The sequence below is a fragment of the Carcharhinus amblyrhynchos genome, chromosome 20, assembly GCF_965287045.1.
Source record: "Carcharhinus amblyrhynchos chromosome 20, sCarAmb.v2.hapA, whole genome shotgun sequence".
NCBI classification, from domain to species: Eukaryota; Metazoa; Chordata; class Chondrichthyes; order Carcharhiniformes; family Carcharhinidae; genus Carcharhinus; species Carcharhinus amblyrhynchos.
Genome location: NC_137343.1, coordinates 19,099,929 through 19,125,393, shown reverse-complemented (window position 1 = coordinate 19,125,393; position 25,465 = coordinate 19,099,929). Strand labels below are relative to the sequence as shown.

Below are 25,465 nucleotides of genomic sequence, written 5' to 3'. Positions count from 1 at the left end.
CAGTCTTGAAGGGCCAAATAGCCTAGTCCTGCTTCTAGTTTCTATCTGTTCACTCTAAGAGTTATCTGCAGTAGATGGGGAGATTTAATAACTAGTGCAGAGGAAATCTCTCCTTCCAAACTTGAGTAGCAACAGCCTTCCACATCCAAGGCAGCATTCTTGCTTACAACTGAGTGGCAAGGAATTGACATCCAAGCCTGTTCCTGTCCTCAATCAATGTGCGCGCAGGGACACAGACTACAGGCAGTGCAAATGGGAACAGGTTAATTTTCCCTCATCTCTCCACTTACACTGCAGATGAGACCAAACTGATAGCTTCAGCCATGGCTCAGTTGAAAGCACACTTGACTGAGGTTGTGCATCGAATGTAAAAACATAGACTGGCACTCCACTGCTGCACAGAGCTTGCTGCACTGTTGGAGCTGCAGTTTTACATGAGATGAAATGTTAAACCAAGGATCCATATGTCCTCTCACGTAAAAGAAGCAAGATACTATTTTGAAGATGGGGGCGGGTGTTTAATCACCAGCAAGATAGCCAAAATTTATCCCTCAAATCAACATCACTAATACATATTATCATATTGCTGTTAGTCGGGCCGTGTTCTGTTCAAATTGGCTGTCATAAATCTGACTTGCAATAGTGACTCTATTTCCAAAAGCCTCGTTGGCCGTAAAGTGATTTGGCATTTCCGAGAGTGATAGGAGTATACAAATGCAAGTTTTTTTTTGAGTGAATACAACACAAATCAGAAATCGTATGACTTATCTGATTGCAGCATTCTATTCTAGGACTCAGCCAACTAAGTCATTCAAAATTTGAGTTCTCAAAGCATTAAATCAATTTTCCATCTCTTGTTGGGTTTTACTCAGCAAATTGGATTTGTAAACAAATTAGCTTCACTGCCATTCACTGAAATGCCTGTGTAATGAAGCTTTTCAAGCAAAGCATTGGTACAGCTGAGAGAGTTTCATGTAAATAGAGCAGATATACAGAATGACAGATCACACCATGTGCTGTATAAAGTGGAAGAGTGGCAGTACCTGAATTCCAGCCTTTATGCAGAACTCACGCAGCAGGGACACCTTCTGCAGACCAAACCGCTCCACCACCTGATCAACCCCATCACTAAAACACAATCACACAAACATCAGCTACCAGTGAGAGGAATGTGTCAGGGAAATGTGCTAACAAGTCGAATATGTGGCACTTCAGTCATCTTTTGTACACATCACATTAGTAGCATTCCCCTCATCACACAGAGTGGCAGCACAGTGACATAGTGGTTAGCACTGCTGCCTCACAGTGCCAGGGACCTGGGTTCAAATCTGGCCTCGAGTCACCTTTTTTGTGGAGTTTGCACATTTTCCCAGTGTCTGCTTGAGTTTCCTCTGGATGCTGTGGTTTCCTCCCACAGTCCAAAGATGTGCTGGTTAGGTTGATTGTTCATGCTAAATTGCCCCCTGATGTTAGGGGGAACTAGCAGGGTAAATAACTGAGGTTAAGGGAATAGAGTAAGTGGGATTGTGGTCAGTGCAGAGGCATAATGGCCTCTTCTGAACTGTACTACGATTCCCCTCATCAACTTCCTTTTTAAAAAATTTTCAGAGCGTGGGCGCAGCTGGCTAAGCCAGCATTTTTCTGCCCTTGAGAAAGTGATGGTGAGCCTTGAACCACTGCTGTCCACGTACACCCACAGTGCTATTGGGAAGGAAATTGCTTCTCCCCAAGATCAGTACTTGGCTCCTTGTCCTTTTCAATGGCCTAAACCTGATGATATGATCATCACTATGCCCTTAAAATTCTCCAACTGACATCTGATCTACCTCAAATCTCCAGAGCCACATAACAATGGATGCTCCTATTTTCAATGTTTCTAATGCTTCCTTGCTCTTTGGGCTGGAAACATACCTGATCAACAAAATCTACTGCAATTAAATCAACTACTCCAGGACTTCTCCCCATCAGAATATTACTTGGATGTCCAGCTGGTCAGGAGATCCAACATGGTTTTGTTTGCAACACTGCCCACCTCAAACTGGGTGGCATACTCAACCCACCCTAAAGTGGAAACCTGCACATGTCCATGTGGAGTAGCAAGGTGTCCATGGTCTCCCTGTGTCTGCGTGGGTTTCCTCCCACAGTCCAAAGATATGTAGGTGGGGTGGATTAGCCATGGGAAATGTGTGGGGTTACAGGGATAGGGCAGGGGTGTTGGCCTCAGTGGCATGCACTTTCGGAGATTCAGCACAGACTCGATGGGCCAAATGGCCTCCTTCCGCATTGTAGGGATCCAATGACGATTATATAGCTTGCCTTTTCTTTTTCTATTAGGACCCATGCTGGCCAGTACTCTGCACTTCCCAGAGTGGAGTAGGAGCTTTCACATATTAATGTGTTTGAGAAGACTAGAAACAAGACTCTCTGCAGGAATCTCTTCCACATCGAGAAATAAAAGTGTTCTAAGGTGCCAACAGCCAGTACAATTACCCACCAGGCCAATGTGTAGTCAAAGCTTTCAGCAGCCTCACTGTTGATTTGTTTCCACAGCTCTGCAGGGGTCAGGCTAGCCCATGTGGTGTCATTCCCAGAGATCCGCAACTTCCGCTTGCTCTTTTTCCTGCGTGATACAAGCTCATCTGGAAGCAAATGTGCTACAGGATGGGGGTAGGAGCTCAGCAAGCAGTTCAGGAAGTGACTAATGGCAGATGAGAGCGCTGATATCTCCACACCCTGGAAGAAAAATTTAAAATAAAACATTTGGAGTAGCATCAGAATAAATCAGAACTGAAGAACTGCAGAGACTTAGGAAGCAAGATCAATCCCTTATAAAAGCCAGCAGGCATATGTTCCACATTCTAAACCAGATCTTGAAATTATATTTGTTCAGGTGCATCTTTCACTCTTAAAAGAAGCTGTTCAAGTTGGTAACATTGAGTAGAATGATTGGATTTCAGCCTAGGCTCTAATCACTGGTGTGGCTTAGTGAGAAAGGACACAGCAACATAAACCATACAACAACATTGAAGTTCAACTCCACACGATCAAATGACCCTGCCTTTCACATTTTCCCTTTCTCCCCCCTACGACTGTCCCTACTTTCTTTGTCATCCTTTGGTTCACCAGACATAGCCGAGAAGGTAAAGAGATGCCAAACCTGCCCGACTCAGTTGCATTGTTAGGAAGTTGAATGCACTGAGGAGTGACTACCTGCAGTGTGTCATTTCCATCCTGCGCTTCTCCTGGCTGACACTAAGAATCCAGCCACCCAGATCTATAGCTTGCCACTGGTACTTCAAAGTACTGCAGCTTCTCCTCAAAAGCATTTTAGTAGTGTCATTGCTAAATATCCATTCCACCTCGCTCCTTCCAACCACACCTTGGTAGAGAACACTAATAGCAGACACTGAAAATATGGTTTAAAATTTTTCAGGAAGGTGAGTTCTGTGTGGGTGGGGCTTGCACAAGGTTGGGAATCCCAGAGGCACAGATTTTGCAAATGTCCCACAGAAGGTAACTGTGGTGTTCCTGTACATTGTTTCCGGTGGAATTCCTGCCCACAATCAGGGGAAGTGGTAGTGGACCGACCTAATGATGCAATGAGGAGCAGGCAGACGGGTTGGGAGGTTTACTGGCTAGCTTGTTGAACCTAAAGGGAACAAAATCAGCAATGATCTTATTGAATGGCAGAACAGGTTTGAGAGACCAAATGGCCGATTCCTGCTCCTGATTTGTACTTTTGAATGAAACCTTCAAGTTTTTCCTGGCCCACAAGCAGTGCTGTAAGGCACTTGCCTTATGAATTCAGCCCTTAACTTATTTCAAGCACCAGGTTTCCCCAAGGTTTAGAAATCTCAGTTGCCAATCTTTTTAGGAAATCAAATAAACTGAGGGACAAAGTAAAAGGGACAGTCCTTTAAAAGAGAGACTGCCCAAAACAAAAAAAAAGCATAAAGAAAACTTAGAACATCAAACCTAAATGTGATTAAAAGGGGTCAATAAAACCCTGCGGTACCCAATAAGCATGAAAGGCAGGAAATCCAGCTGCCGATGGTTACAACATGGAATGGCTATTAAAATAAGGCAGGCAGACCCATTATAATAGTTAAATGACCAACCCCAGCTCCCCCCCCACTCCCCCCCCCCCCCCCCCCACCTCTTAAGGGCAGAAGCTGCTGGGATCAGTTCCTGTTTTTTTTTGCATTTTAATCTCCGGAGATGATCAGGTTTTTCAGGAGTTAAGACTCAGCCCAATAATTTTGGGGAAAATATTTTCCTAGAGCAACAAAGGAGATACAGGACTGAAATCATCCACACAATTTCTCTCAAGCTCCACTTCAGTTCATTATATGAACAGAGAGATAATTACACATCTTGCCAATGAAAGGTTACCCAGCAATGAGCAGGATTGGGGAGCAAATGAGGGGAATGGTTGGAATCTCGTCAGAACAGCCAGACACATGATACTTTCATAAATTTCTGTTAGTTATCTTGAATTTCCTTGCCTTCTTCCCCAAAGGTGATGATCCACAAGAAAGCAGTTTGAGTATTTGGAAGGTCACTACGTAATCCCCGATTCTTTCCCCACACATGCACTTTCTAGCACAAGTTTAAAGCATAGCAAGCAGGGGCGGTGATGCTGGCTGCTTTCTTCCCCCTCACCAAGGCCCATTTTAAACGTGACTGCCAAACTGATCAAAACTAGCTAATTTCAGCACTGAACGTGAACTGAACCTCAGACATAAGTCATAGAATCCTTAGAATATAGAAGGAGACCATTCAGCCCATCAAGCCCTGCACTGACAACAATCCCACCCTATCCCTGTAGCCCCACATATTTACTCTGTTAATCCCCCGACACCAAGCGGCAATTTAGCATGGCCAACCAACCTAACCTGCACACTTTGTGTGGGAGGAAACCGGAGCACCTGGAGGAAATCCATGCAAACGTGGCGAGAATGTGCAGACTCCACATTGACAGTGACCCGACGCCAGAATTGAACCCGGATCCCTGGTGCTGTGAGGTAACAGTGCTAACCACTGTGCCACACTGCCACCACAAACAGACATTCCTGCTCTGCTGGAATAGCATTAGAAGACCGCATTACACCCACTCCAAGGCAGAGCTAATGAGTTTGCTCCAGGAACAGAAAGATTACCTGCAGATAGAGGACGATGATGTGCTTTGCTGCCCTGGTGATGATTTCGCTGATGAGTAGTTTCTGCAGAAATACAAACACTCACTCAATCTTACAGTGACCAGCTGTTCAAAGTCTAGGTTTATAATCCAAAAGAGCAAACTCAGCAATTGTATTAAATTTTAACAAACTTTAGTTTTAATTGTCACTCCTGATAACCCTTTTGAGGAGTATGTTTACATTCCAGAGACACAGGAGATTTATTGTTGATTCAATGAAATATGTTACTGCATCAAATGGAAAAAGCTGAGACTGTAGAATTATATTACTGCATGCTTACTACAAAAGATAGCCGTTCTGGGGATAATTATTCGTCCCCTTTCAGATTCTCTTTCTCACCACAATACCATTAGAGACCCACAAGTTTCTGCCTATATCCTCATGAATAAAAAAGTTTATATCCCTTTGATTTGCCCCCGCTACACTTCTGAATGTGCTGTGGTCATTTGGGGCTAAATTTCCCAGCGTGTTGGTGATGGGAGGGTTAGCAAAAAAAAAAATGAAGGGGAGTAGGGGAGGCAGACTGAGGAGTTGTCAGGAGGGGCACCCACCATCTTCTCTCTGCCATGTCAAATTGCCTGTGGTGAGGACAAAGTAGTGGCTCACAGCCAGTTAAGTATCTCTTCCCACCTCCATGGGTATTTTACCCTCACTAAGGAGATCCCACTGCTGCATGGAGAGCTCACTTGGTGAAACGTGGCAGCCTTCCAGCAGGTTCAACATTCTTAATTTATGTTCTTTGGTCACCTTCGCATCAATGGCACCATCGCTGTTCCAAAGAACAAAGCTCCTCTCATCACCCTTGATCATCACTGCTCCAGTAGCCAGGTCCCAGCTTCCTCCCCAGCTCTACCTAATAATTCAGTTTAAAGTTTATTTATTTATTAGTCACAAGTAGCTTACATTAAACACCGCAAATTTAGTCACTGAAGATCTCCTAGTCGCCACACTCTGGCGCCTGTTCAGGTACATTGAGGGGGAAATTTAGCATAACCAATACATCTAACCAGCATGTCTTTCAGATTGTGGGAGGAAACCAAGCACCCAAAGGAAATCCACACAGACAGGGAGAACATGCAGACTCCGCAGACGGTTACCCAAGCTGGGAACTGAACCTGGGTCCCTGGTGCCGTGAGGCAGCAGTGCTAACCACTGTGCATTTCACCATTGAGGAACTTTCAACCTGAAGCTACAGCCTAAACAATGACTAGTGCTGGCACTACTGCTTGGGATGATAGCTCTCGTGGAAGCTAGCCATTCCTAGTTAACTGGCAGCCCCATGAGAGCCATTTAAGTGGCCACATCCAGTAATTAACCACCCCTGGTCTAACAACCTACTGAAACAAGATTTGCTTATACTTTCAGCAGTGCCAGGACCTGCCAATGAGAAACAATATTCAGCTCAGTTTTATAAGTGCCAGCCGCCCTTTCATATAATACCTGAGTGGCTCTTTCTCACATGTATTATCAGTGAGCACTGTATCACAGATGAACCCAGTGCAGTCTGCACACCTACTCTTGCAGGGATACTGAGGCTGATTCTATGTCTCACTGACAGCATGGCCAAGATTAAACAAACTCTGCACACGGTCTCGGGATCAAAGTTGGAAATTCCTGCTCTGTGTGGCTCAGTTCCACACCGTGCAATAAAATTATGAACTGAGCCACCGTGACAGCCCCTCGAGTAGAGAGTCAGGATTATCAGTTACGAGTGGGGAGATTTTAGGGCAATGCCTATGTACACAATTTTCATAATCAGTCCTCCTCCATAAAGGAATTGCTCCTTATCTGAATACGTACAGAGATATGGTCCAGGTACTGTTTGTCTTCTAACTCACTAATCAACTGTGCTATTTTACCAATGTATCGAATATTAATTCCACAGTTGTGCAGACCATTTGTCAGCGTGATACCATCAGCTGGCACAATGACATGATTCACACAGTCTTTGATCTAAAAATGAAAAAGAGGGAAAGAAAGTTCAGTCTTGAATGCCAGACACCATTTAATAGACATTTCCTCCCTGCAGCTATACCTCCTCCGCAACCAGTTAGTGACAAACAACAGCTGTGAAAACATTCCATCGACTCGGACTCATTTGTTTTCACGTTTTGAGAAGTTTAAGGCTTGCAATCAGAACTATCTATTCTACTTCCATTGCCTTGCTCTCTACATGGCTTTTTTTTTTAAATTTTATCCATGCCCTTTAATATGTTTCTTGAAGCGTTTAGCCAAGTCCTCCTTCATTAACATCTTTGAATTGGTTCGGTAACTATTTGTGATAAATCATTCCATGATCATAATAAACAATTGCATTAAAACATTCATTCTAATCTCTCCATTCTGGTATGAGAGAGAGAGATTCTGGTAACAATTCACTAGTCAGTCATCGGGATTTTTTTCCCCTCCAATCAATCCTTTCACAATTTCAAACACTTAAATTAAATTCCCCGTAACCTTTAATGCTCTAAAAACATGCCTTTAGTGTTTTTAGAAATCTGTCAGTGTTAATATTTTCCCATTTCTGATCTCATTCTCGCAAATCTACATTTAATTTTTTCTATAAGAATCACTTACAAAACTGGGAATCTGCACGGTCACTAAGAAAGCTGCAATTTCCTTCATCAATCGCTTCTGAAGTTGGAGAGCACCCTGCTCAGACTCTGGAAATCTTACAGCTGCAACAAAAAAAATTCAATTCTGATTATAAACCATCCACTGCATCTCCGCAGAGATGTATTTTATGATGCACCAAGCAATTAAAAACAACTCCATGCACCGAACATAAAACACACAAAATTTCATGCAATGCATTTGCAATAACCCAACAAACATGAATGTGCTGTGGTAAGCTAAATTATCTGTTACATGCAATGGAATAGCAGACCATTTTAATGGAAATCACTAGGTTTCCCCCATAATGGTGATAAAGTTGAATAATGTCTTCCAATGCTAGCACCAAACTTTCTTTGGTGAAAGTTGCATTTGTCAAAATAAGAGATGCCAGCAATTATCAGCTGTTTTGAATGAAGATGCCACAGGTCTCCATGGTGGCACTCAACTTTCCATCAATACTATCTTTGGCCTCACTTAATACCCCCAAGCAGTCATTTCCCAAAACAATACCTTTCACGATTGACGTCTGCTTCCCTCCTTCATTGTTAACAAATACAATTACATTAAATCATATCAAGCAACAGCTCTTTGGAAGTTCAGATGGCATGAGTGGACAAAATACATTAGAGTATTGTGCGTGAAGATCCCCAAGATGTTAGGAGATCACTTACTCTATGGGATGAATACTACAGCCTCCCTGCACCACTGAATTATTTGAAGGCCAGGGAGTGGGGGCTGGTCCTTACATGTTAACCGTATACTTAAATAAACTTGGTTTGATAAAAGCTCCTTAGTCAGTCAGTTGAATCATATCTGAAGTGAAATATTTCATCTTATCCTAACCAAATACAAAGTGCAAAATGTATGACCCAGGTGGACTTCATAAAACACTTGAGTTTCTGATCCTGAATAATAACAACATAAAAAACAGCAAGATACTGTAAAGTGTGGAGGAGCAGAGAGTTCATGGGCACAACTTTCCAGCCGTGCTCGCCCCAAAACCAGAAAATATGCATGGTCTGCCTCCTGCCCACTACGATTCCCGTAGCAGGCACAATGGGAAAATTCCAACCCTTGTGTTCACAGATCCCTGAGAGAAAGCAAGACAAGTCACTCACTACAGGGAGGATGTGATTGCATGTGGGAGGGTACAGAGCAGATTAACAAGAATGTTGCCGGGAATGGAGAATTTTAGCTGTGAGAAAGGAGTGGATGGGCTTAGGTTGTTTCCTTTTGGAACTGAGGCCAATGGAGATTCAATTGAGTATGAAGTTAAGGGTCCGAGGTGTGTTGGAGAGAAAAGGACCTAAAGGTGGCACAGTGGCAGTGGTTAGCACTGTTGCCATACAGTGCCAGGGATCAGGGTTTGATTCCAGCTTTGGGTGACGGTGTGGAGTTTACACATTTGGGTTTCTCTGGTGCTTCGGTTTCCTATCACAGTCCAAAGATGTGTGGGTTAGGTGGATTAGCTGGGGTAAATGCATAGGTAGGCCTGTGTAAGATACTCTATGGAGAGTCAGTGCAGATCCTATGATTTTACTTAGCAAAAGAGGTCAATAAACTGGACATATTGGTAGTAGGATTAGAGGGGAGTTGAGGATAAATATTTTCCCTGACGGTGCTGGGGTGGAAGCAGCAAAAACCCCCATTACATTTTAACAAGCACTGTACATTACCTGGTGAATAAACGTTTGGATTGAAACGAATGTCAAACATGGTGTCACTGACGGAGGCTAGCTCCTGACATACTGACTTCATTTCTTCAATGTGTTTTGTATAATCTATGGAGAAAAAGAAAAGACTACAATGCAAGTTAAGACACAGTCTCCAGATATATCAGGCACAAACATCATACAAGAGCCTTTAGTATACTTCAAAAAGCTAGAACATTAGACAGTGTCTCATCCTCTATTTTCTGGCACTGTTATCTAATGCTGTAGGATCCAATAAAAGCCGAAAAGAAATATTGCACGTTTGTAGAGAAATGTGCAATTGTGACATCTAGCACAAAGTGTCTCTTTAGCTTGATGATGACCATGTTATTCATTATGTTTGGCAGATAGTTGAGGTCAAACCATCCAGAACACCAATCAGCGAAGACTAAACGTTGTTCAGCATTACACTGGAAGATGTCAGTCACCGTGAATGACCATGAGAGGTCAAGGATCTTATGTTGGCGCAGTGGTTCTTTTGCTCGAAGTAGCTCAAGCGCACTGCACATTGCACATCTGCAGACATCCATCTCCATGTCGGTGTACATGAAGGACAGGATATTGATTCCTTGGTCTTGTATCTGGTTGATTCCAATCCACAGTAGCCTGGTGAAGTTGGTGAGTGTGTTACCTTTGCAGAAGAGCAGGGATGTTGAATTACTGGCTATGCAATATCAAACTGTCCTGTATGGTCAGTTCATCTCTAATGAATGTGCACAGCTCGTGGGGAAGCTCCCTTGAGGACTCTAGCCAGGCCCTCATGATGATATTGTGCACGTAATATCCGCTCGCAAGGCATCTTTGAGTTCTTGGATTCTTTGAAAGGACAGTACCTCTATTGTCATGATGTCTGTCTTCCTCATGACCTGACTGCTCTCAAGTGGGTAACTAGGCCCAGATCTAGCTACTCTCTAGTGGATAAGCAGGCTCTGGGTAGGGCGTCAGCCAAGTACAGCTTCTTACTATGTTTGTAGATATTGAGATGTAGTTTTGCAGCTTTAATAGCATGCAGGTAGCCGTGTAGACTCTATAAAGAAGCTTTTTTAAGGTAGTTATGAGCGGCTGATGATCAGTTTCAACTATTATAGGATGACCATATATGAAGTAATGAAATTCCTGACAGGTGAAGACTAGAATAATGAGTTCTTTTTTGATCTGAGCAGAATGATCTCAGGGCCTGATTTCACCATCACGTTGTGCCCATTTTCAGGTGTGAAAACTTGGTTAAAGTTAGATGTGAAACGAGTAGTGCAATCCGCAGCTGCCTCTGCACCAGTTCCCCCTTTACCAAGGCCTGAAAATAGCCACAATCGGGACCATGCCCAAAATGGGCATGATGGCCATTTAAATTGACTCAATGGGCTGCATGCCCATCCCTCTTTACTACGACGTTCACCCATCTGGAAATGGTGCGAAACAGACATGCTCCAGGTAAGTCCGATTTGGGTGCTCTAGTTAGTGAGGAGGCAAGTACCGATCGTCTGAAGGATCTCTGCTTGAGATCAGTGAGGGGAAGAGAGGTCCACTGCCACTCTGCCTGAGATGGGTGGGAAAGGGAAAGAGGGAGGGAGGGGTCTGTGATCGATCTGGGTGGCAGAAGGGGATAAGGGGGTCAGTAATGTTGTGGGGCTAGGGCAAATGTTTGTGGGGCCAGATGGAGGCATTTTCCAGCCTGGAAGAGATGCAGCATTCTATCTTTTTTTTAAACGCATGCACAGTTGGAGGCTCCAATTGGTGCTGTAGGGCTTCATGTTATTCTGCTGGGTATTAAGCCCAGCCCACAGGCAGACTTACCGATACTATAGCAGGCAGAGTGCGTGGGGGGGGGGTCGTCTCAGAATGGGCCTAAAAGTTGGATCTGAAACGCTCCCAGTTTCAAGTCCGCCCAGCACTTAGAATCAAAATGGTAAAATAGGATCCTCAGTGTCAGTAAGGGCCCTTCAGACAAAGGCTACTGGTCTGCCATTCTGAATGCAGGCTGTGTCATATCCATGCTGGGATGGTCGCCTGATGTACACCCAAATGCTTGAACAAAGTATTGTAGCACCAGTGAGGCTGTGAGAACCTGTTGTAGGCTGCAGTGTGGTGCTCTTGCCAGCACCATTCAAAATCCTGGTGGGGGAGTTGACAAAGAGATCCAGTGACCTCACCATAACACGGAATTAACTTAGAAAAAGATAAATTTGTTATACCAAGGGAGTGCTTATTCACAGGGATGGACATTAATACATTGCCATTGTTTTGTCTGTATCTGGCTTCACACCATCGCTGTAACCATGTAAGGGACCTGGCTGACCCCGAATCTGCATTTCTCAGGATTAAGCTTTAGTAGAATGGTCCAGATTCTGTCGAGGACAAAACGAAATACTACGTATTGTTCCTGCATAACATGATCCCAAAATCAGAGTGTCACTGTCAATGATTTTGCTAGATTGGATTGCAAAGAGTTACTCCATCCACCACTGGAAGGTGTGCTGCCAGCAAAAGCTCCATAAAAGGTAAAAGAAAATAATGTCTGTCTACCAGGGACATAGGTGTGGTTAATTTTGAAGATTTTCATCCAGAACCTGTATTTCACACCCAGGATACTGAAAACCTTGGCATTGGGCATAAATGCTATCACTTGTTCCACTGCTTTCATGGGATGAAGATTGAGCAGTGCCTTGTTCCAAGTGCACTAGGTCAATACAGATCCTGATCATGCCATCTTTCTTCACTGTGTTTCAGTGGCGGTGGTCCCATTCTGTGGCTCTGTCTATGGGAGTTACGATACCTACTGGTATCATCCGATGCAGCTCACTGACTGACTATTTTCTGCATCATGGCTATTGGTACTCTTCACAAACTACTGGAAATACTGAATCATCTATTGCCTCATGGCATATTACTGGTAACTTACCAATGACGTCACAGTTGAAGAGGCCTTTGTACACCATCATTTTAGGGGCCTTGTGTTGTAAAAGAATGCACCTCTAGACTAAGTTGCATGAGATCCAATGTAATGATGCTCAAATACAAACAGTGGCCTCACATTCTGGTCAGCTATATGAGACTTAAAACTGCTGTGTTCAGTGGAGTGGACATCTTCAGTTTGTCCATAGGCTATGAGGTTCCCCCGAATACTGGGTTCCTGTGCTGCATAATGAGTCCAGTTCCCCTAGCAGTCAGCTGGGCAATACGTTACACTTTGCTCCAGTGCCAACCTTCACCTTCAGTTTTACATTGCAGCAGATCATGTTCAGTGTGGTGTGAAGATGTCATCCCTTTCTGTGACAGTGTTGGCACCCTCACAGTAGAGCCTAGTTGAGACTCTGTTTTGGTTGCTTTGGCCAATCTCCGGTTTGTTCACCTTGCTAATGCTCCTAATCTTGGGAGGAATAATCAGCTGCAGTAATGGCTGGTGGCAGAGGAATACTGCTGTAGTTTCAATCTGCAGCATTTTGATTCCACTTGCTAAGTAGAAGCATGCCATTCTGTGACGAGAGTGACGGTCACTGTATTTGGGCAGGACGTGCCTTATACTGCAAAAACCTCTGTTTATCACCTAAAACCTTTGCTGCTTTTTTTGGACAGTTTGTTGAGCATGCAGATGCTACTAGTTGTTTGTAGCATTAAATCATTCTTTCACAGCAGCTCCTTGTGGACAAGATTGCTGTGGTCTCACAGACTATTTAGTCTCTGACTAGCAAATCAGTAAGGGTGCCACATGCACATTTCTTCACTTTGATTTTCAAGATTGCCATTTGGGTCTCATCAATTCATCTGCTCTTTGGCTTGTTGAGTTTAATGCATGCCTGTTCAGTATTATTATATTCTTCACTGGAAGGCAAATCTTCAAGCATTTTTAAGACATACTTCAGGGTCCTCTTTCTCCTCTTCCAGTTGAAGACCTTCTCCCCTGCCTCAAGGCCTGTTAGAAAGGTGTAAACTTGTACCCTTTTTGATTTGTCAGATAATCTGGCACAGTAGAAACATTACTCATTGCAAACAGTTGGGCAAAAAGTTTGAGAAGGTTTTCGTCAACACGACCAAGTTGATGTGGCAAAATCCTTGTGCCATTCTTTCAATTCCTGAGACCATGGAGAAGTGCTGGTTTCCCAAAGACTGACAACTAAGGACTTGTAACAACTAATATTTGATTCACTAGCTGAGCAGCTATGACACGCCTGTACTCTGCCCATGCTCTGGGGAGAACTCCCATACTCCCTGTCAGTTACCCTTTTAGTGACTGTCATCATGTGACCAGTCTACAGCTGCGATGGGTTTCCTGTTCATAGCAGGACCCCTCTTCCACATAGCATCCAGCCTACACACTTGCTTGGGCTTGGAGCCTCCCCCCCCCCCCCCCCAGTTTTGCACCGCCAATTAACAGCTTTCCTGCCAGTCCAACATTCAAACTCACTGTGCTGTGACAATGGGGAAGTGTGGGAGGGAGCGGACCTCAATTTCCATTCCTCAACCCACCTAAACCTGTTAATACCTAGCCCACTGAGTTTAGTTAAGGCTTGATCAGGAATGTAAGCTTCGTTGTAAAGAGAATGGGTGTACAGGAGTCATGGACAGTTTGATTGCTACAGCAAGTCTTTTAAGGTGGCAATTTTTATTCTGCGTGCGTTCCTTTGTTTGTTTCAGCCTCTATTTCTGCACTTTCCAGGCTGCCACAGAACAGTTTTTTTCCCCTCCCATTCTCATATGCTATTCAATTCAAAAAGAAGCAACTTTTAAAAAAAAAGACAAGTCTGGGCATTCATTTGTGGGTTCCAAAAGGTGCTGTTTAAGTTAGTGGAGAAGGGAGAGTTTGTGATGGAGAATCACCAACTCCTTGTCATTCTGGGTTACGCCAATCACTGCCGCAGGATGTGCACTCAAATGCAGAGAACACACATTTTCAGCCTCTTCCATGTCAAAGTTACCGACTCCCAATGATCTGCACACCTCTGAATCAGGGATGCACCTTGTCATTGTAATAAAGAGAACAACAATGAGATTTCTTTGCTGGCCTAGCCTTCCAAAGCATCCACCTACCACAATGGTCTACAGTGCATTAAAAGGAAGGTAGACCCTGCAGTATTAGATGTGATTGAGAAACACTAACTGATCAAAACATAGCCACCAGACAGACAGAGCTTTCTCAGAATCTCACACAATCACCCCTGTAAGCAGCAGAACACTTCATTATATGAGCTCAATGGCATTTAGCCAAGGATAGGGTCTGCATTCAATTAATGTAATCACGGGAATAATATTGTGCACATCAGTAGCCATTACGATAGGACAAGGTGTAGTGCCTTCATCGTATATTTCAGTGTCTTAAAGAAGGCAGCTACAGCTATGGTCTCCAGTGAAAGCTGCTAATGCAGGAGTTCCTCAGTACGGACACCTCAGCATTGCAGTCAAAGAATGGCAAACCAATCTCCTAAAATCAGATAGAATGGCATTGCAGCTTAGGTACAGTAAAAACAGTGCATGCCAGGGGTAATGGTTATGCACATTGCTTAAAAATAGTCCTTTCCAGATTGTGTGGCAGTTACCAGCTTAGGTTCATGATATATTTGCCTTGAAGGATCACAAAGAAATGTGCACACTAGCTTTTGCTATCCCCTTAGAGCCATGGAATCCCTACAGTGCAGGAGGCCATTCAGACCATCAAAGCTGCACCAACAACAATCCCATCCAGGCCCTAATCCCATAACACCACGTATTTACCCTGCTAATCCCCCGACACTAAAGGAATAATTTAGCATGGTCAATCACCTTAACTTGCACATCCTTTGGAGTGTGGAGGAAACTGGAGCAAGAGGAAACCCGCGTAGACACAGGGAGAACATGCAAACTCCAGACAGTCATGCGAGGCTGGAATTGAACCCAGGTCCCTGGCACTGAGGCAGCAGTGCTAACCACCCTGCCACTCTCGTACCAGTCCATTTCTTAAATTAGCAGGCAACTACAAGAGACCTGGATAATTGAAACAGAACCAGAAAATGCTGCAAAATCTCAGCAGGTCTGACAGCATCTGTGGAGAGAGAATAGAGCCGACATTGAGTCTAGATGACTCTTGAGTTGATAATTGCACTGAGTGAGGCAGAGACTTCACTCCACAAAGGAGATACCAGCTGTACTTTAGAGATTAGTCTTCAGCCCCATATACCTTTATCCCCTGCTCCAGGATCTTCAACACTGCAACATCAAAAAGGGAACAGTTTTGCCAGAACCTTCCTGACATCATTATGAACAATTATCCCACTTTTAGTTATTTTGCAAATTGCCCTTTTAAAGGCAAGCAGGCTTGCAAGGTGTTGCAGATTCCAATAGTTACTGTGTGTCACGCTCTCCAGACAAGCTTCTCCCGAATCTAGTAACTTATTGAAAAGAAGGTACATGGCTTACAACTACCCAATTGTACCAGCATCACATGTTATGGTGCTAGTGCACCAGTAACACCTTGAAATTCCATTTCCCTTTACTAAGAACTTGCATTCTTTTGAGATGCAGTCATTTACTTTGTAGGCAAGTACAGCAGCTAATTTGCGCATAACAAGGTCCCATAAGTGGCAAAGGAGATAAACAAGCAGTGAATTCTCTTCAATTGTTTCTGTTCAGGGACCTCGATTTGATGGCATCTTCAGTTCTTCTTCAAATGGCGCTGTGTCAGCTGAGTAGACAAGCCTCGTCTCGAGAACAGAAGCAGCAGTTAAAACACTGTGGCACTCCCTTGCTACTGCACGAACTTGCTGGCTTAGATTATGCGCAAAAAACCTCGAAATAGCAAATTGCTGGTTCGAAGACAAATGTGCACCAATGAGAAACTGATAATTAGCACAAAATTGGGACTATTGTCGCTTTGTTGAATTGACACCACAGTGCTTTCCAGAACACCAATCTCAAGCCATGTAGATTGTAGTGTTTGGAGAAAGGGTTCAATCCTGAGTACACCCACACCTCAGATCAACTCTTACAATGACAGTAATGAGTTAGTCCACAAAACAAACCCTATCATGACCTCAAGCCAATTCAGTTGCAGTTTTAGAACAATTAGCAAGCACTGGACTCCCTTACCATAATTTTCTGTTGCGCTCTCTCCATCCTCCATTAAACTCTTCCTTCTGTCGCTTCTGCGCATTTTCTCCTTCAAGAGTTTTGCGAACTGCGTGTGCCTAAAGTATGAAAAACAGCCGAACATAACGAGCAGAGATGGTAAGTTGGTGGCTAGCAGCAGCACCACTGTCAATATTACAGAGCACAGATTTCTTATCTTACGCTCAAGAAGTTGTTCTCTTAGAAGATAACATTTCAAAAGAAAAGAAATCACAAGTTTGGCGCACTGGCATTGCAAAGCGATGGACTGCGCAGCAACGGGTTCTAAGAATGTATTTGCTTGTGGCACCTCGCCATTTTTACTTGTGCCAGTAGAACATGTCAAGTGGAGGATGGTGCTTTGCACCAGGTGATGGAGGTGAGAACCAGAGGGCAAGTCTTCTGGTCAACACCCGACATCAAGGCTTTGGCAGGAGCCTAATTCCTCCAAGAAACCATTAAAGGACATAAGAGTTCAACCTGTGTGGAAACCAAGCCATCCTCCTCACAAGACGGACAAGCTACAAATCTATCACCATTTTGTGCCATGTACAATACTTGTATATTTATGCCTCATAACATTGTGCATGCAAGAGAAGTTTTAACTGTAGCAGAAAATAAAACAGTTTTCAAAAGGGCTTATAAATTTTAAACTAGCGCCTCCAAGTCTGAGCTCCCATTCAAGCCTGCTTACGTCTATTCAATCCAATCATTCCGAATTGGGGGAAGATTGATCTTGCTACACATCTAGCCAATATCTGTCCTTGTGTTTGCTTAAAAAAATTACCACACAATACAGAACTTTTGTTCCAACAAACATCATCGTTCGATCACCACATTAAAATATGTTGCGCCCACCTGGTGATTTATCCAGGCTACAAATGAAAGCAGTTCACCATATTCAGAGAACATGTATTACATGGGAACACATGGTTTACCATCAACTGACAATAGGTAAAAGCTAGGTTCTGTCCCATGTGGAGGGTGGGGGGGAAGGGAGAGAGAGAGAGAGAGAGAGAGAGAGAGAGAGAGAGAGAGAGAGAGAGAGGGAGAGCACACAAGAACTGTTAAGGATGTGGTATATGCCAAGAGGGGAAAAGCTGAAGCAAAAGAGCATGGGCCTAAATTTTCCACTGCCGCCTATCATGCAAATCATCACAGGCAACCAAAATGCCTTGACCTTGGGTTTGAATTTTCAGACTCTGGGCTGGCAAGACCAGAAGATTTCACATATGCTTATCCATAATGCAAAATGTCAATCGTCTACCATTTTAGTGAAGCAATTCCAATTGCAATTTCTTTTTGGAGTTACCCGACTGTCATCCCAGGTGCCAATAAGGGTGCTACAATTAGTTGAGCATGTCAAGCCCTTAGGGGTGAAGGCAGGGAGGGGAATTAGTCAATATTCCTTAGTTTAATCACTATTCAAATGAGGCCCTGAGGGAGAGTGCATATTAAAAGTTGTCCGGTGACATCAAGGTATGATACACACACGCCCACCCGTCCCCCAACTCCCCACTTGTGTTATACCTGTAGAAATTTACCAACTTATGGTCAGGTATCAAAGGTCAGCTGGTGCCACTGAGGTTAGCCGGAACCACAGCTCGGCATAGAGCAAGAAACAAGACTTTTAAAGAAACAGCAGTAAATAGATTTTCAAAACCAAATTTAGATGGGCCAGGATTTTACAGTCCTGCCAGGGAACATCTCCCTCAGTGGATGTGGCAGCCATTTGAGTTGCTGTTTATTCTGGCTGGACCATAGTGTCCTAGCGGGCAGGAGGGGTCATAAAATCCTGGCTATGGTTTCTCAAAAAACATTCATGGGAAGCCACGTGAAAGATTCATCACCCTCCCAACCGAAAAGCTAGTTTTGTGTCAAATAAAAACGGAACAACTGAGATTGATGGCTTATTGTTAAGCAAGGGCATTAAGGTTTAGTAATTAAGGTTTACCCAAGACAGGTAAATAAAAAGCAAGATGCAGATCAGCCTTGATCTATCGAATGAAAGAACAGATTTGAGAGACCGAATAAGTTATTCCTTCTACTCGTGACAAAAAAAAACGAAACATAGAAACAGGGAAGGTGTGGTCTTCAGGTGACAGACAGTTTGAAGGATAGAAGCAAAGGGTAGAGATGAAAGAAATATTCTCAAACTGGAAAGAGGAACTATGGAGGTGTTCTGCAAGGCTTCAAGTTGAGACTATTATGATGTATTAACTGCATAAATAATTTGGACTTAGATACAGTAAACTGAATATTAATATTGCTGATTATAGCAAAATGGTTTGAGGATTGAGAAAGGTTGGAGGACACCAATAGATTAATATGTAGGCCAGAGTTTAACAATGAATGGTGAGGTTTAAAATAAAGTAAAGGAGCTGGGGAACCTGACAAGATTGATAAATGGTAAATGCAAGTACATTAAAAGTAAAACAAAAAGGCATGGAACTAAATGCAAAATAATTAATAGTTGCTTCAGAAAGAAATATTGAAAGGAAATCAAAATGCAAGCAGTGGACTGGGAGTAAGAAGTCTAGGTGATTTAGGTGGAGGAATACATCAATATGGAGAGGATTGACTGAAAGAATAGATTCTGTGCTGTAATATTCTATGATCTGCCATGCATTATGATAAATTACATTAGATAAAACATTACTTATGTTGGACGAAATTCTCCACTAGCTCTGGTCGAAGGCAACACAGTTTATGCCGATATTCCTTTGGGAATCCTAGTCTTTGACAGTCCTCATGCAACTCTTCACCAACAATTGGCAGGAAGTTCAAATCGGAGGGGAATGTCCGGAACAGATCCAGAAGGTAGCGCCGCCCGTCATTACCGACAATCCCTTTGCAATCCACAGAGGAGCACAACATAATGGGCTGTTCGAATTCATTCAGGACAAGATGCTTCTGAATCCAAAGCGGTTTGGATGTTTTCATCAACAAGTTGATGTACTCATGATTAGAAATGACAGTCTTCCCAAAATCTATCAATCCGTACACCACATTCTGATCCTGCGCCTGTTCCAGAATTCCAGGGATAATAGATTGTGCGATTATTCGATAGCCCCGGTAATCCACTATTACAGTCCCCAACACATGCAGACCCTCCACATCGAGGTTACTATAAGCTTGGATCCCTTTCAAGTCATTGCTGGATGCGACGTAGGCAGCGTGATCCCCCCCGGACTCTTTGTAATTGTCCTGGACGTCGAACCCAAAGCTGAAGAAAATGTTATTCCAGATGAACATCTGCATTTTGGTATAGTCTCCTGGATTGATGGCTGTGATGTTCCCGTCAACAACTGCCATTGCACCACGAATGGCGGCTGCTACAAAATCACTGTTCACCTAGTCAGAAACAAAAAGGGCATCTTAATTGGTGACTCTGTTTGGATGCATGTCCGATCGAGGGATAGTCTTTAATGCAGTAAAAGCCCTAACACTCAGCCCAGATGCAAGTTCCTAGGTCTCCAAAGTGACAGTGTAGGCAACAGAGCAGATCTTATGCAGGCTTATCCGATTGGAAGTTTCCAGGTCAACAAATTGAAACAATTTTTGGAATACCTGTGAAGGAACCATCACAGAATTGTGGTGGGGCTGAAGGAAGCCTTTCTGCAATAGTCTCTCCCACTAAATAATTAACTCACCAAGTGCCATTCCCCTGCCTTCCCCCTGTAACCCCGCACATTCCTCCTTTTCAGGAAACAGTCCAATTCCCCTTTAAATGCTTGAATTGAATCTACCGCCATCACACTCAGACACTACAATCCAAACTCTAACCACTCACTATATGGAAAAGCTTTCATCATCACTTCCTATCTATTCTGTGCAGACTCCTTGGGAGTTTAAATTTCAAATCTCCTCTCAAACTACTTTTCCTCGACAGAAAACAGTCCTAACTTTTCCTATCTATCTTCCTAACTGAAGTTCCTTATCCCTGGACCCATTCTTGTGATTCTTTTCTGAACTCTCCCTAATACCTTCATATCCTTCCCAAAGTACGGCATCTAGAACAGAGCACAATATCCAACCTGAGGCTGAACCAGTGACTTACACAATTCAACATAACCTCCTTGCTCTTGTATTCTGTGTCCCTATCAATAAAATTGTCTCTGTTTGGCCTACCAAAATTAATTATGACATATCTCTGCATTGAGCTTCATATGCCACCTGTCTGCCCATTCCACCAACTTGTCTATGTCTTTTTAAAGTTCTACATAATCCTCTTCACCACTCAATGCTTCCAACTTTTGTAACATTCATAATATTATTTGAAATTCTGCTCTAAACATCAAGGTCTAGATCAGTAAATACATATTAGGAAAAGCAAGGGTCCCAAAACCAATCCTGGAGCACTCCACCACAAACAACACATATTAACCCCTACTCTGTCTCCCGTCATACAGACGATCAAGTAACTGATCAGCTGTCAATCTGAGCACATTTACAGAAATAATTAATTGAGGAAATGAACTGATGTTTGAACATCAGAATATTACATAAAGCAACAGGAGGATGAAACTGTTGAACAAACAGAACAGGTTGAATTCACGTGCGTTATTCTCTTGCCATTGATAAAAACAAATTCATTCTGGAATAAGAGAATAAATGTTCTTCATACAATGTCAACATTGTATCACTATTAATTGTTAAATGAACCATCTGCTACTAAATAAAATGTTCTCGTGATAAATAATAAATGCAGTGGAAGGTCTCAAAAATTATATTTTAAAAATTCTATATTAAATATAGTTCTTGGGGCTAAAGGCATATTACAGGGAAGGGAGAGGATCAGGATATTGAATTCAATGATCACCCATGATCAAAATGAATGGTGGAGCAGGCTTGAATGGCCTATTCCTGCTTCTAATTTCTACACTTATCCTTTCCCTCAGAGATCCACAATTCCCTGTCAATTGTGCCTGCAAACTGTAGCAACATATTAATTCCTTCCACAGGAAAAGGTGATGCAATGCCAGGCCGCTGGAGGAGAATGCGCCAACACATACCAACGGTCACAATGGATTTGAACTCTGACCTGGCAGTTGAAGATGGGGATGACACATTGTGGGCTTGATCAATGTGTGTGTTTTCTTTGATAATTGTATTAGTCGGTTTCTTTGTTAGTTGCCATTTCCTTATTAACCCAACTGCAGAAAGTAGAACGCCACTCAAGCACAACAAAATGAATTCAGATGTTGCAAGATAAAGCAAAGAAGAACAAGTTCTTTCAATTTCCACCAGCCCTGACAATGCTGATAAACACTCAGCTGCCCCGTATCCACTGTTTTCCTTGTGATCAGCAGCTCTGCCACATCCCCTGAGGAACTGACATGTGGGGAGACCCAGAGCACAAGGAAGATGTGGAAGGGAGCTTTGCAGTTGAGCAGAGGCACAAGACCAGTTTGCCACTAGCGGCAGAACAAACATACAATGATCTCCAGGGCCCTCATACAAAGAGAAGGGGTTCTAGTAAAGAGAATCAAATATTCTGCATCCTTCAAGATGTGCAGCTAATGGCCAGGATTTACATTCCGTACCCCAAAATCAGAAATGAATTCAACAAATTGCAGGGTAGCCTGAAGAAAGTGACTGCTGTGGAAGTAACTGCAAAACTTCCCCAGAGGATGATGGATTCAGGAAAATCAAACGATTCAACAGGGAAGTCCTCAATGTAGATCGGCAGTTCCTACACCTGGGGTCAACTTCCACTTGAAAAGCCTCTGGCCAGCATTTAAGGGAGAAACCATGGAGTATTTTGTTCACTCTCCAAGGCATGTACAATATCACTCATTTCAGGAAGTCCACTCCTCCACTCACTGATTGCCAGAATCCTGTTCCCATGACAAAGAGTCAACATGTCCTCCATTTATGCCAGAATGCTAGTACTCTGAGAAGAGGTGAAGACATCTGTATCTGAGACCTGTGCATCTAGGCCTATACAGCATGCTGGCTGGATAAGCTCTGTTCCTGTGCAGCTGGATTTTTTCTGGCTTCACTTAAAGATTCCTCTTATCCAGCATGTAAGTCATGGAAAGTAGGATTCTCCACAGGAGATTCATTGTGTGACCTTCTGATCAGTTCAATATTAAACTGGAAATTAAGAGTGATTTCCTTGGATAGGACTGAACATGAGAGAATGTTTCTTGAGGTTTTTGGGCGTCACCAGCTGGCTGAGCATTTATTGCTCAGCCCCAATTGCCCTTGTTATTTAAGAGTTAACTACACTGAGGAGATTCTGGAGTTACATGAAGGCTAGACCAGGGAAGGAACGCAGATTTCCTTCTCTAACTAGATGCATTCTGAAGGATGTGAAGTGGTGCTTTTATTCCTCACCATCCACTGCACCAGGTCCTGAGAGAGTATCTCCCATGCCATCTGTAAATTCTCATTCCAGGGGCTTTGAGTTGAAGATTGAACTTTTTTTTTTAAATCCAGTCCCTGCAACGAGCCCAAAGTTATGGCCAAGTTTCTGTAAGCAAACTTCAACTGAGTCCTTTAACCAAGTTTTTCCTACCTAGAAAAACAGCTGCTGGAAAACTGTTTTATAAACAGTGGCAGATGTTCACAAGGATGATGGTAAGGGGAGAGTAACGGAAGCAAGTACGAGGGTATGTGGCTGTCACTGGGAGAGTGGGCATAGAATTCCAGAAATGTTTAATCCCCAACATGTAATTGACAACTTAAACCCTCCCCGATCCAATAATAATGCTGCCACTGTTTACTGGTATTTAATTCCTAATACAAGTTCCAGAAAACATTCAACCTTCCAATGCAGCCAGCAAGCCAGTGGTTCAACCCAACGTGTTGTTGTAGATTGAGGCTACTGTTCTTAGCCCCATCACTGTGGAAGCCAACAAGGCCATATGGTTTCCTTAAGGGCCGCTGGGTCTATCTGGATAAGCTATACCTGATGCTGCTCTCAGACAGTAGTTGGGAGTATGTTATATTAATGCTGTGGTGAAATACAACAGAAAACACATGGGAATTATGTGAAGAGATATTTTTATTTCTCACCTTAAAGATGGTCTGCTTCCTCACTATCCGCTGCATCAGGTCCTGACACGGCATCTCCCATGCCATCTGCAACTCCTCGTTCCAGTCCCGGGGCTTTAGAGAAACATGAGGCAGTAAATCATCCAATTAAACAAAAGGCTGAATAATCACCTTATAGGATCAGATACCACTGAAATTTCAGAGTTCTAGTTTATTTAGTTATTACAAGATTTTCACAAAATATTTCTTGGCATGAATTTTCAAATCCTTGCCATCCCACTGCTCAGTGAGTAAATGAGATTGCAGACTAACAATGATGCCAGGTAGAATGAGCAGTGCTTGACTCTGGTACATCCAAACTTTTCAATATGGTGTTGAATTGTAGTCCACGCACATGAAGGAAATCAGGGAAAGGAGCACAGGAAGAAAAATTAGCATCTTGTGAGCGAAGTCTCGAGTTAATATTATTTACTCTGGCGAAAATGTAGGCCTAGAGGGTGTCGAATAAGGGTCTGGCACATACTGGAGGCAGTGGTGTAGTGACATCGTCACTGAACTAGTAATGCAGAGAGCCAGGGGGACATTCTGGGGACCTGGGTTCAAATGCCACCAAAGTAGATGGTGGAGTTTGAATTCAATAAAAATCTGGAATTAAAAGTCTGTGAACATGAAACCATTCCCTATTGTTGTAAAAACCCACCTGGTTCACTAATACCCTTGAGGGAAGAAAACCTGCTGGTCTGGTATGGCATACATGACTCTAGACCCACAGAATGTGGTTGACTTTCAAAGACAATTAAGGATGGGCAATAAATGTGGTCCAGCCAACGATGCTCAAATCGCATGAAAAAAATAGGGTTAACATGACTAAGTACAGTACCACCCATACAGTGATGTTAGACAACATATGACTTGCACCAGGGTTAGTCTAGTGTTGGACAAAGCCACGTGTACCGACAAGCATGGAAACAGCTCTGAGCTTGGACCCTTTACTATATATTTGTAAACAGTTCTAAGAGTCAATAAATGCTTACAGTTAACTCATCTATGACAATGAAGACTTGCTCACACCTAAGGAACTGTAACCAACACTCTACAAGATGGTGGCAGCTTGTGGAAAAACCTGAAGCCTCACAGAAAAGACAGAAAAACTGAAACGTTGCAAGATTGAGAAAAACATTCAGCAAAGCAGTCTGACCAGGAAAAAACGTTCCAGAAGCAGAGGAACAGGGGGAAAAAAATTCAGGAAAGGCAAGCAGAAATTTAAAATTCCTGCTGCAGCAGAGGACTCTATTGAATCTGCTTTGGTAATCCACTTTCTAATCCCAGAATGCAGAGTCAGCAGGTCTAGCAGGGGTGAGCTAAATCTTTTAAAATGCTAGGCTATAGCATGTCCTGAGATACGTTTAAATTATTCAGAATCAGAAGTGCAGTTTGGAAAAACCCAATCTCCAACTCAGCGTCCGGGCTCTCTAAAAGGGAAAATCTAATCTGGGAGAAACGTGACTTCTAAACTCAGCCGCATGAAAGCAAAAGCCAGCCTTTGACAGATTTGCAGCTTTAAGTAAAACACTGAGCAAAGAACTCTGCGGGCAGTTGAACCAGACAGCCACTGTTGAAATAAAACATTTCAACTGAGCATAAATCGCCAGTGCAACCAACAAACTCTCCAAGGGAATGATGATGCCATCTTGAAATTCAGAAAGCTCTTAAAGCAGAACCTCCACTTTTATATTTCACTCAGACTCATTCAGGGGCCAAAACTAATGGAAAATTGGGTGTCCTGGAGAATTACTGGAGTACATCAGGTCCACATAGGAAGTCAAAAGCAGTCCAGACTAATGACTTTTTGTCCTGGATGAA

The 25,465-nt window shown here is 43.1% G+C and overlaps 1 protein-coding gene across 1 annotated transcript in view; it reads right to left on the bottom strand.

Moving 5' to 3' along the window:
* Positions 1 to 25,465, bottom strand: part of LOC145355808 (clustered mitochondria protein homolog) — a 75,363-nt gene that overhangs the window by 18,154 nt on the left and 31,744 nt on the right. Inside the window, exons 9-17 of the mRNA XM_080208198.1 lie at positions 23,624 to 23,716; positions 19,260 to 19,954; positions 16,583 to 16,680; positions 9,491 to 9,595; positions 7,776 to 7,876; positions 6,999 to 7,151; positions 5,160 to 5,222; positions 2,495 to 2,733; positions 1,044 to 1,128 (exon numbers count right to left, since the gene is read on the bottom strand). Coding sequence (XP_080064324.1) covers positions 1,044 to 1,128; positions 2,495 to 2,733; positions 5,160 to 5,222; positions 6,999 to 7,151; positions 7,776 to 7,876; positions 9,491 to 9,595; positions 16,583 to 16,680; positions 19,260 to 19,954; positions 23,624 to 23,716 — 1,632 coding nt within the window. The remainder of the gene's footprint in view (positions 1 to 1,043; positions 1,129 to 2,494; positions 2,734 to 5,159; positions 5,223 to 6,998; positions 7,152 to 7,775; positions 7,877 to 9,490; positions 9,596 to 16,582; positions 16,681 to 19,259; positions 19,955 to 23,623; positions 23,717 to 25,465) is intronic.